General features: G+C 30.7%; 2 protein-coding genes across 2 annotated transcripts; one reads left to right on the top strand and one right to left on the bottom strand.

Moving 5' to 3' along the window:
* Window positions 1–2,232: 2,232 nt before the first annotated feature.
* Window positions 2,233–7,470, bottom strand: LOC140052080 (uncharacterized). The gene is made up of 7 exons (XM_072097472.1): window positions 7,426–7,470; window positions 5,890–6,014; window positions 5,387–5,421; window positions 4,736–5,098; window positions 4,476–4,627; window positions 4,088–4,133; window positions 2,233–3,728 (listed from the first exon to the last, which is right to left on the bottom strand). Exons 1-7 carry the CDS (start codon window positions 7,456–7,458, stop codon window positions 2,875–2,877), a joined length of 1,608 nt encoding a protein of 535 aa, XP_071953573.1. The 5' UTR covers window positions 7,459–7,470; the 3' UTR covers window positions 2,233–2,874.
* Window positions 7,471–10,622: 3,152 nt separating this feature from the next.
* Window positions 10,623–11,737, top strand: LOC140051681 (galanin receptor 2a-like). The gene has a single exon (XM_072096972.1). It carries the CDS (start codon window positions 10,764–10,766, stop codon window positions 11,730–11,732), a length of 969 nt encoding a protein of 322 aa, XP_071953073.1. The 5' UTR covers window positions 10,623–10,763; the 3' UTR covers window positions 11,733–11,737.
* The last annotated feature ends 884 nt before the right edge of the window (window positions 11,738–12,621 follow it).

Genomic DNA, 12,621 nt, shown 5'->3' with positions numbered 1-12,621 from the left:
AGGAACAGTTACTATGGTAAAATGTTGACCTCAAAATGAATGAATTTACAAGGTCAAGTTTGTCATTAATGGAATGCAGTAGAAGTAAAATTGAGAAAAATTACAAATGCAATCAATTCTTTGTATTTATAAAAACGCCATTTTTTACGGTTTTTTAAAAATTACTTTCCTTAGTTACACATAGAAATGGTTGCTAAGGTAACACTATAGGTAAAATATGAAAATTGTTGAGAATTGTTATGAACTATCTTGTAAATTTTGATCAAACATTAATAGGTGTAGTAAAGTGGGGACCTGTCCTGTTTTGCATTCTGACCCCTTTTGACCTCAAATGACCTATTTACAAGGTCAGATTTTTTGGGAGGTCTTTCTGTATCTCTTTACACAAAATAGATTAAAAAATTTATAAAAACCATTGACGCAATTATTTCCAAGTTTAACATTATTTTCCATCAACTAAATATTTCAATGCAAAATACTGTTTTTCTGGCAATTAATTGAAATAAACCTGGCAACACATTCTCCTATTTTATCTAAACTATTCGTATGACTCTAGTAGCATTATGACAAGCCACATATACATTTTATTATTGGATTAGCCATATTTAAATTGTATTTCATGTGTTTTGTTTGTTGATATTTTGTTATATTTTTTGTATTTTTCGTATTTTCCTGGCAACACAAAACCTATGTACGAAATTTACCCCAGTGTTTTTTTCGTTATTATTGTTGACAAACCTATTGACTATCAAATTAAAAAACCTCATTGATTTAAAAACACCACTTTGGAAGTTATAGGTACGTTTATGAGGTATACTTTTATAAAAAAAATATTTTTTAAAACACCCCTTTTTAAAATAATGGTATCAACCAAACTCCATTTTGTAATTTATTTTTTTTCTACATTAAATGGAACTCAATACATGTTGATTACACTGCTATAAACTAAAACTGTATACTGTAAGTAATTTTGGTTAAAATAAGTATACAAGTTTGTACTTTTTCACTATAGAAAATCTGTGAAAAATGGCAAAAACATCAAAATTTGGATAATTGACCGTTGTCATGGCAACGGAGGCTAAAAATTAAAATGAATGTTGTAGATATGCTTTTTATTGAAATGTCTATTCATGGTAAAAATTTGAGAGAAATCCATTTTTTTACATCTGCCACCAAATCTTTGATTTTTACAGACAATGGCTCTTAACTTTTCACTTTTCCTCATATACTTGTTGTACGGTGTGCTGAATGGTGTATTAGTATAATATAGCCATATAAATATGATTATTATATAATAAATTATAATGCATTTCGATTTGTTTTTAATTTATTTATTTATTCAACTTCTCACTAACTCTGTTAGTGGAGGATCTGGACCAACAGCATGGTAAACACCTATAAAACGGTCCAGTCCCAATTACACAGTGGCTGTGTGCGACAGTGGCTGTGTTTGTGTGGACTAGTACACCGGGTAACCCCCTGCTCGTCTCGAAAGATGTACTAGGTTCTTTAAAGTGCACATGAGCTATGTGTACACTGGACCTACAGTTCATGTCATTATCCGAGAAGACTTAAGTCTTGTTCTACCACCAGAACCATGGAGCGAATGAGCCTCGAACCCTTGCCGATGTTATGGCTACGTAATTACGGTTCCACTGTCTTAACCACCCGGCCACCACTCACTCACCGCTTGGCCACCACTCACTCGTGTATTATTTTGTCGATACGTCAGATAATCCATGATCAGCTTTGAGTTAAACAAATTAAAATGAATACAGAAATACAATGAAATAATTTAATGTAAATGATTTTTTTTTTTTTGATAATTGTAGAATGTCAAAATAGTTTTGCCTAGTCCGCTGACAACTAAACAATAAGAAAGAAAATATAATAAAATAATTGAGGAAAGAATAACATTGGAATATATAAATTACGAAGATGTATAAAATCATTGTTTTGATCATTTGAAAATGAAATAAATAAAAGTAGTGGTTAACGCCACAAAAGAGAAAAAAACTAAACAGTCAAACATTTCCGTTAGAATAACTTACATTGTCCTTGGCTCATATAATATATGCATATAATACGGAAACCACGTCGCCGATTTTTCTAAACGTTTGTGGTCATAATACGTTTATGTTTAATATAGAGCATTGAGTAATAAACATTACAACAAAAAATGACTATCAAATAAAATTTTCTTTCATTACTTTAATAAACAAACGAGGCACTTGAATGAATGCAGCAGCATTTCATTTTTACCTTTTTACTTGAATTAAATTGTAGATATATTTACATATAGTATCATTACTTTTTTACAAGGTAAGTTATATACATAAAACACAGAAATGGCATTTGTACAATTTAACTATGTATGTAGTAAGTATGTATGTATGTATGGAACAACTAGTGTTGAAAGTAAATTAGTATGTTAATATATTTTAACAGTGTTACTGAAAATATTATTATATGTGTCGCTTTTGTTTGCTGATGTACCGGTACGTACATTATCTTTTTAATTATAAATTGCTGTAGGCCTATAAACAAGCATTATGTTTATATTTTTTTGAAGACGAATACAATTTCATACTGTACTATAATCGTTAGAATAGGGGAATAATTTTTTTTAATTAAATTTTTTTTAAATCGGAATCCAGGTTGATGAAGATTAAAAATGTATCCTTAAGATTGCCAACCTCAACAATTTTTTTTAATTTAAATTACAAATCACATCCGCCATATCACTATAGTCAAGTTCATATTATTATGACATTGCATTTTTTTTTTAAGATTATAAACATATATATTATTATTAACATTAGTTCATTAGAGAGAATTCTTGATCCATACGCCCTCTATTCGCAAACTGCTTATTTAACTATTTTGTATCGATCCTGTTATGTTGTCAACAGCCTTGTGAATGCCAGTATCCTGTGCAACAGGTTCAGGAACCTCCTCCGTTTCGTTACCGTCCTTCTCAAGTAGAAAGTAATCATGATTCAAGTCGTTTTGTGGATGTGGTTCAACTTCATCAGTGTCAACAGAACGATAGTTCGTGGGTTTATGCTCAGAAGTTTTAACGATATGATTGTCAAGTGATTTCAGTTCATAACTGTCAACAGTACGATCACAAATAGTTTTTTCTTCACACTTTTCAACAATACGATCAGATAGTTTATCCTTGTTATTTTCAATAGAGGGACAGTCCACATGTTTAGATTCAGCAGTAACTGTATGTGTCACATCGTTTTCTTCGAGAACATAATAATCCGGTTTTAACTCACTGTATTCTCCATCTATGTCGGAACATGCTATTGAACTTCGGTGATGAGTCACTTTTTCGTTATCAACATCGTCACCAGACTGACCATCGTTCTCTATGGAAACACATGGTAGTTTGACAGAAACCTCGCTATTTTTTCCATTTTTTGAAAATTCTTTACCTTCATTTGCGACTCGTTCACCTCCATCTTTCATGAGAGGCATGTAGTTTGATTTAGAAGACGTAGCCTCTAAAGATTGTTTAACTTTCTCCATGTCTGGGTAAGAATAATCGGATGTCTTTCTGATATCACTCTTGGTTATACTATGGTATCGAGGAATGTCTAAAGACTCATGACTTAAGTACATATAGTGGCTTTCATCTTTCCATTTATCAAATTCAGCACTATCAGCTTTTGAAAATCTATGATTAATTTTCTCATTAGGAACTCTAGGAAGAGGACGGTCTGAAATTATGAATAATAATATAAATAAGAATAATAATAAGAATTAAAAAACGATAATATTAATTAAAGATTATGCATTTTAAAAATACATTCAACAATGAAGATTCAGCAATTGATAATTCACCGCTTGTAATATCATGTTATTGATAAACATTGACATGTTAAAGTAAGTCACAGCAAAAAAAGTTGATGTCAGTTTTTCATCCAAAAACTTCTACAGATAATTTATAATAATGTATAACTGTATTAGTATCTTCAACAAACCATTGAAAACCTATGTTTTATTTGTATTTCCAATTTAAAACTTGATAATGTCATATACTAAAATACTGCTGAATTGAATATGTATAAATACTCACTTGATGGGTTTCGAGACAGCGAATTATGACCATTTGTCATCCTAGACTAAAAATAAAATATTAATGTAGTTTAGTAATGCTAATAAATGTATATTGTAACCATTTGTTTTCGATTTGGTTTTGTCTTTTAAAGTATCATAATAAACCTACTGGCAATGTTTTCACAAATTATAAAAACAATCTTATTTTTTTATACAAATTTGAGTGAATTTATATAATGTACCGGGTACATATATAGTATAAATTTGATACAAAATACAATACTACAATTATATAAAATTAGATATTAGCTGTTTTATGAAATCTAATTAATGTATTGCATGAAACAGTCGAATTCTATTACAAATATATATAGATTAAAATAGAAGAATATTTGTTTCAAACTTACTCGTTTCAATAGGAACGAGACAAGAAAAGCAACAACTATCATTATAAGAAAATTAGCAGAAACTGCTACGATAATGATAATCTCAATGCTGATTGGTGATGTATCCATTGGCTCTTCTGTTGTAGCTTTTCTCGGAGAGTTTGTTGGTATTTCTTGAAGAATAAAAAACACAAAATAGATTGTAAAAAGTATGATGGCTCCACATACCTTTTATTGTTTTCCCGGCCCTTGTTTTTAAAATTTAAAAAAAAATAACCTACCTGTACCAACATATTTTTCTCTTTTGCATACGGTAACGTCTGTTGCAACTTTGGGACACTCGTTATGATACCAGATACAGTAACCCCTCAACGCGCGATTTAAGTAAACCACAGCGCACGAGTCTTGAGATAAAGTTAGCATTTCCAATCCAAGGCAGTTTTCATCATTTTTAAAGAAAAGCAAGCCAGATTTTGTGTTTTTGTTAACTTTAAGCCTCATTGTACACGACGCCTGAGTAACGAATTCGCTTCTGGCCAAAGTTGCTATACGTTCTAGTTCGTGTTCTCTGTGAATTGTAGGTTTTTTCCATGGTGATGAACATTTGTTTGTACCTTCATTCAAATCATAGCAGAATTTGTGACCTGTAGAATAAAAATAAATATCTAAAAAAATACTAAATCACAACTCATACATTTAATTTTAATTGACATCATCAACAATGATTGTGCTTACGATATTAACATGTAGGCCTATTATATAGCACAAATACCTCGTTTAGTAAAGGAGAAAGAAATGGAAATTTTACAATTGCATAATTTGTTTAGATTAAATATTAAATGATTGAAGTTTAGGATTTAGAACTTTAAACAAATAACTCTGCATAACACCACGAATTATTTATAATATGTAACAATAACAAAAATACTTACTACATTCATCCATTGGTGAATTTGAAAATTCCCTCCTAAAAATATAAAATGTTTTTCATTTATTAAAGACAAAACAATAACTGACATTAATTGTGTAAGTAAAAATAAGGCCTCAGTGGCCTCGTTTAAACAAATAATTAATGTTTCCGTCCCTAAATACTTGTCATATGCAATATTGTTTAGAAATAGATAGATAGACCTTGGGTGGTAGTTGAAAAAATAAAATAACAGTACATGAAAGGAAGGAACGTTTTATAATGACCACGTAACATTAGAATACAATCATTTAATTATTAATCATTACAATCAGTTAATATCGTAAGCATATGCAGCTGAAGCGTAGAAACCCCTTAGATACTAATTTTAGAAGAATTTTACATTACAGTATGTATTAAGAATATTATTAAATAGTAAACTTTATTATGAGATTATTTTCGAAAATTATTGTATACATAGCATAAAGACATTCCATATTGAGAGTGTTTAGCAATGCTTATACTGACCAACACGTTGCATTTGGTTTAGTTGAGTAAATTGGAGTGCACTTAACAGCCTGACCTCCCAACGATGATACTCGCTTAATTAATAAGCCGAAAATAACAACCAAAACTATTCTATGCCAATACATCTGAAAAACAAAAGTAAATCGTCAATTATATTATACGTCATGTTAATATTTTTGTTACTGGTTTATATTAATAAAGCCGAAGAACCGAATTTGAATCTCGCCGATTTATTCCCGTCATCTTCAATCGCTTATATTGGGTATTTTTTGGCCACATCACCGAGCGAATAAGAGTTTCACTGATTTAATTATTATCAATAATTATTAATCGGTCACGTTTTTGTTGTTTTTTTTTTATGTTTCGCCTAAGTGAAAGTGAGATAATTATAGTGACTGATATTGACATTTTAAGTTAGAATTCTTTCATATTCGTGCTGGCAGAAACTATACCCATTTATAGATACTTTCTTTCTTAAATACGATAACCCTGGAATTGATGCACGTTAAAAGGCCCCTAATACTCGATAATTAATAATTTATGGTTCATCGTTTCTTTTTCATGTCAGGGCTAATTCTGCGAAGGAAAAGGATGTTTCAAATTATTGAACTTCTGGGCCACAAATCTCCTTCCTTCTACTTAATTCTGCAGAAAATAATTAGATCTTATTTCCTCTTATCTGTGCACGCTCAAGTCAATTTGGTTTTAAAACATACAGAACCAATTTATCTCCAGTGTTATTTTCAAGGATATTTTTGAAAGATTCAATTAGAATATATAAAATACAATAACTTTTATAGTTTGATTGATTTTTTGTTTTATAATACTAAATTATTTCACGAATTAAATAAATAGGAAGCTTTATTTTTATAGAAATACTTTCTCCCGTTTAACAAATATTATATTATATTAATATTATTAATTATATCACGTATATATTATTATATCATAATATTAAAATGAATAGTTCGTAACTGAACAAGGTCATATACATGGCTGCAGTCGCGTGCTTAAGTTAATATTTACCGACCGACCGACCAACCAACTAACCGACCGACATAGTGAGCTGTAGAGTGGCGTTGCATGCAACTAAAAAGCTGGTAAAATGGTATCAAATTAGTACTGTGAAAACGTAACGATAAGAAACAATGTGTGAGAAAAAGAAGTAGGCCTAATAACAACCAAAATTGGAACTACTGTAGCCCTTGCTTGATAGCATTAGATCATCCATTTTGTATTATTCAAACAAGATCAAGTTGGCCTGCCTCCTTGATTCATATACTTAGTTTGAAAGCATCGAATGGTTGCATGAATTCACGACCAAGAAAACTGTGTCCATTACCAAAGTAGGGCGGTTAAACAACAACACAATTCATCATTATTCGTCAGAATTGTATGTATGAAGTATGATACAATTTTCTTTTTTTCAAAATAAAACCGTACTTAAAGTTGTCAATAATTATATACATCTTCTTAACTATTGAAACTCATATCTAAATGATATATTTTTTATTTGAAAATATAACACATTCTTACCTTATTTGATAATTTGCTCTGTTGCTTTCGCATGAACCATTTCAGGACATTTCAACGTACAAAATGAAACATCAGTAGTTTATGACGATTTGAACATCTTTTGGACGACTGCAGTTTTTGACGTCATAATTTGCGTCTTCCTACAGTGCAAAATGACTCAATGCTAGTAGTTTGTGCCCTTCGGACTCGCCATACTTAATTAGATCTTGCGTGGATGTTAGCCCTACAATATTGACTGACTGACGGCAGGATTGAAATAGACCTTCACCACAAGTCGTTTCTTGGTAAACTGACCTGTACAAAAAGATCAGTATTTGGCGTTGAACATGAAAGTATAATTTGTACAAAATAATTATATTTAGGTTTAGTCGTTTTTATACTTAAATTAAAAAGTAAATTGAAATATTCTTATTGACGCCAATCTAAACTAATTGACACAGACATAATATTGACATTACGTAATATATTTACTGTAGGCCTACTAACGGTGACAAACGGTCTGCCTAAAATTGAAGCTGATACATTAAACAATTAATATTCGTAATTCAGCACCCATACATATTAATATAATAAATACATATAATTTGAAGTTGCAAGATACTTTGTGTTTCTTGTTGTATCAACACAGGGCGAAGGCCTCCCCAAGCTGATTCCATCTCGCCACCGTCTGGTGTTTCTTTTCCTTATTCGTGTCCTTTATTATTAATATATAAATAAACCAATAATTAACCGTTTCACGTATGTATAGGCCTATTCATGAGTTACCGTACTGGCATGCGGTTATTAGATGAGACCATTACAAAAAAATCAAATTGAGTAACATTGTATAAGAACATTCTTCAGTTTTAGTTTACGTTTAGTTTATTTTTTTTTACTGAGAGGGCCACCCTACTAAAGAAAACGAAATTAATAAATAAGTTAAGAAAATACGTTTACCATATTCCTTCAAATTTTAATAGTTTTTGTTCTGACAATTATCTTTCGAAATTGTCATCTTCAGTTTGATTTTGATGACGTCATCATACCATAAAAAAAGAATATAATGTGGGTCATGTAATTTCATGCCTGTATATAAATTATTCTCAAACACAATAGACAATTCAACATTATGCTTGATAAGTATGGAGTCAACGTTTTTGTTCGACCTCATGCATTATTTGACATACCGTACATGTTGCGTTTTTATGTCTTTTTAAATTAAATGCCAGTAAAATCACAAATATCACCTATAATTAGTCAAAGTGATGAATTAAATTGTTATTCACATTTATTGCAAATTTAATGCGCAGGATAATGCATTACGTGACAGTAAGGAATTAACTTATCTTAAAATGTAATCCATGTGTAAGGAAAGAAAGTTTACCTAACTTTTTAATATTATAATGTGTACCTTCTTGGTTGATTATGAGACAAAGGAGGGTTTTCCAGAACTGAATACTATCACTAAAAATACATAAAGACCTTGAATAAAATAGAAACTGACCCCTAAATGTGGTACCTCAATCAAAATTTTATTTTCGATATCAAAAAGTTTGATTTGTCATAAAAAATAAATTGAAATAATCAAGGTCATCAAGAGAGGAAGACAGGGAATATGAAACGTTGTGTATTTACGGAACCTAAAAGTTTAATTTAATTTTATTTCGATTAAGCTTATGTTTCGTTTTCTAAATGTTTCAAAACAAATACCATGTTAGTCAACGCTGATACATTTACGCTTTAATTGGAACCCCTCGCTTGGACACTCCTATCAAGGGACTTTTTGCTGTAAAACTAACGAGGGGAAATATGTCAATGATTAAGGGGACATCCCAAAGCTGTTTTCTTAATACGGCCATATAACTGTATTAATAATGTGAGAATGAATAAAATGCCTTGTAAATACAGTTTTCCATAAATGGAGCTTGAAACAACTGGGTGAATATTAATATAAGCTGGCAACAGTAAACATATAATAGTACATGCATTAATTTGAATTTAATATAAAAAGTACAACATGTAAAAAGTAGGCCTACAATGTACCAAGTAAAGCAGAAACAGAATCGCAAACCGGAAACGTTTGGATGAGAAAGAAAAAAAGGCCAATTGTAGGCCCCGTGTTAATGTATAATTTTCTCTCGTTGCCTCCTCCTGGCCGGTTGCCATTCGGCCTTTAGCGGACCTGGCCATTTGCCACCCATTCTTCATTGGGCTTAAGAGGAATGATCACTGTCTCGTCTCTTGCTGATCAAAGACATGACAATCAAAGATGACTACCAAACTTAAAATTGTATGCAACTTGGCTGTCGTTCACTTTTTTTTATACCGGTACCGACACATTTTATTTGTATTACAGCATTATCACTGGGTGGTTTAGAGTTTAAAGTCTTGCTGATATACAGTATAATTTAACAAGCATAAAACGTAAGTCTACTCTATATGTTGGCAGCGATTACATTTATATTACACACTTTTGGTGTTATTATGATGCAAAACTCCTTGAAAGATTATAATTCCTTGCTTATTTTGTAACTCTAAATACTAAGCACTGAGTGTAGTAGCTGTTGCAAAGGTTTATAAGCGATTTTAATCCGGGGCTACCGTATCCTTTAAAATAATCATGTTTTTTTATGTTTTAAACAGTAAACAAATATGGTGTGAAACATTATCTTAAAAACGATGTTATGAAAAAAAGATGTTTATTGTCAGTCTTTAGTTCAAAAAATGTTTTTACCAATAAAAAAATATAAAGTACCGTATCTTGATATATGGCATAAAACATATTTCAAAACTACTACAAAATAGTAGTAAAATATTATAGACTATCATAAAATAATAATAATATTATGTATTAGTAGGCTTTTAAACGTATGAGAGGATTTTGATTTCATTAGCTATATATCCACGTAACTGTGAACTTGAGAGTAGGTAAGTTATTTTTCATTTTTTTAAGGCAATCTGATGATCTGATTACCTGAGGATTTTCTAGTAGGCCTATCTAATTTTAAATTTGTTGTATAAGTAGCATGTAGTTAAAATCATTTCCAATTACAGTTTCATTATATAGTCTGATAGCAATTCATTTTTTAGATTGAACCAGTATTATATTATGTAATCGAGGACTGAGAGTATTTTTTTTATAACAATCCCATTGAAAACCGTTCTATCAGTCGATTTTCTATTATCTATTTTTTTTAAATCCTATGTTCTATTTTTCCGTTCTATTTTAACGGTTGTGGATTCAACTCTTCATTGATAACTTCACAATGAATGTTAACGTATACATTATCTGTAGGCCTAATAGTACCTTCATAGCAGCAAAGTAAATTATATCTTGGTTTAATTTTCCAGTGTACAAGATGAGTTCCACGTCGCCTATGCCATGTGATTCAAGAGAAACACCCTCCAACGCCACGTGGTTTACAGTGACTGAGTGTATCTTAGCCATAATTGGTATTGTTGGAAACCTTCTTGTGATTCATATTTACAAAAATAAAAACATGAACAAATCGTCCACATCATTTTTTATTGTAAGTTTAGCCTTTGCTGATTTGATCTCATCTGCAAACATGCTACCACTGCATATGCTGTATAATGATGTAAATAATATCTATTTTTGCCGATTTGTTTCTAGCGGTTACTTATTATGGACATCAATATGTGCTTCTTCGCTATTACTGATGATCCTCACGTTAGATCGGTACAGTGCCGTGTTGCACCCTGCAAAGCACAAGCAAACCTTCTCCCGATCAAGATGCTGGATTTTAGTTATTATCGTTTGGTTTTCAGCCGCCATTTTCAACACGTTTAACATATGGATAAATGTACTCGATAACTGTACGTGTACAGTTAGATGGCCAGGAAAATATTGGCGAACCTTTATTGGTATTTTTAACTTTCTAACAAAGTACACAATTCCTGTTGTTGTTATGATTTCTGCAAATTATACAATAATACGTTCTTTAAAGCGACAAGTAAATATATTCAGAAGAAAGACTAGCTCCATAAATAGCCCTGCAATTACACTCCACCAGGCAAAGAGAGATATAATGAAAACTGTGTTTGTTGTGACAGTTACATTCATTATGTGTTGGAGTACCGAACAAATGTGTTTCTTTATACATGCAATTGGACTATTTGAACGTTACGCTAAATCGAATTTAGAAAATGTCCTAGTTCTCTTGGGTTTTGTCAACTCTTGTGCAAATCCGTTTATCTACATCACTACAAATAAACAATTTAATAAACATTTTCGTAAACTGTTGCTAAAATTTCAAGTTTGCAATCCAGTTTCAACTGTCGATCTAGATAGAGATATAGTTAAATAAATGTACTAAGTTAATTATTATAAATATAATGTAATTAAAAATAGTGTAGTTATTTGGCAAAAATAATTCTGTAAATTTGTAATCTAAACTTTTGCTTAATAAATGTAAGTTTGAATAATAAAGTACAATTGAAGTTGTTGTACTGTTATTACCTGAAATTATCTTGTTTACAGGCACTATTAAGTAACAACAAATAATTAAACACATTAACAAAAGAACTATGAAATGCATCCTCCCTGGATTGCCATGTCTCTTGGAGTTCGCGTAATTAAAGATTGACTATATTACATTTCTGTAAAAAGTACACTATTTTGAAAAAAAATAAACACCGTTTAAACTACCTCCAAACCCCTGCTCTTGTCAATTGGTACAACCTGAGAACCTCAAGGCAGTTTATTAAAAGTAAGATTGAAAGAGCAAAAACATTCATCACCAACTTTGGAGTTTTCCACCAATGCTAGAACAATTTATTTTGGTGTTCACTTCTCCCGTTCCATTGGCCAACAATGTATACATTTTATATAATATTTCAAGTAACTTTTTTATCATAATATTTATTTCTATGTATTATGTTATATCTAATTGTAATTGTGTAACTTGTTTACCTTAATGTTTTAATCTAATCCTATGTAATAATGTAATTGTAATATTCAATTACAATTAATTGATTGCAATAAAAGATTTTGAACTTTCAACGTTTCTTTTATTTATGTCCAGTAAAACAGTCATCTTTCGTATGTAAAACAGTCATGTTTCGTATGTAAAACAGTCATGTTTCGTATGTAAAACAGTCATGTTTCGTATGTAAAACACATGCATCGACAAGAAGAAATGTCGTGGCATAAGTATCCGAATTTTAAAGTTCTAAATCAAACATAGGCATCTAATC

The sequence above is a fragment of the Antedon mediterranea genome, chromosome 6, assembly GCF_964355755.1.
Source record: "Antedon mediterranea chromosome 6, ecAntMedi1.1, whole genome shotgun sequence".
Taxonomy (NCBI): Eukaryota; Metazoa; Echinodermata; class Crinoidea; order Comatulida; family Antedonidae; genus Antedon; species Antedon mediterranea.
Note: the sequence above shows the minus strand (reverse complement) of the source record. Positions and strands in the feature narration are given on the sequence as shown.

Bases quoted from the DNA above. Each gene is read 5' to 3' on its own strand.
- LOC140052080 (XM_072097472.1), bottom strand. From the start codon at position 7,458: ATGCGAAAGCAACAGAGCAAATTATCAAATAAG. The intron at 6,015-7,425 runs GTAAGAATGTGT...TTTGTTTTTCAG, and splicing joins AGAGCAAATTATCAAATAAG to ATGTATTGGCATAGAATAGT. The intron at 4,628-4,735 runs GTAGGTTATTTT...TTATTCTTCAAG, and splicing joins AGAAAAATATGTTGGTACAG to AAATACCAACAAACTCTCCG.
- LOC140051681 (XM_072096972.1), top strand. From the start codon at position 10,764: ATGAGTTCCACGTCGCCTATGCCATGTGATTCAAGAGAAACACCCTCC.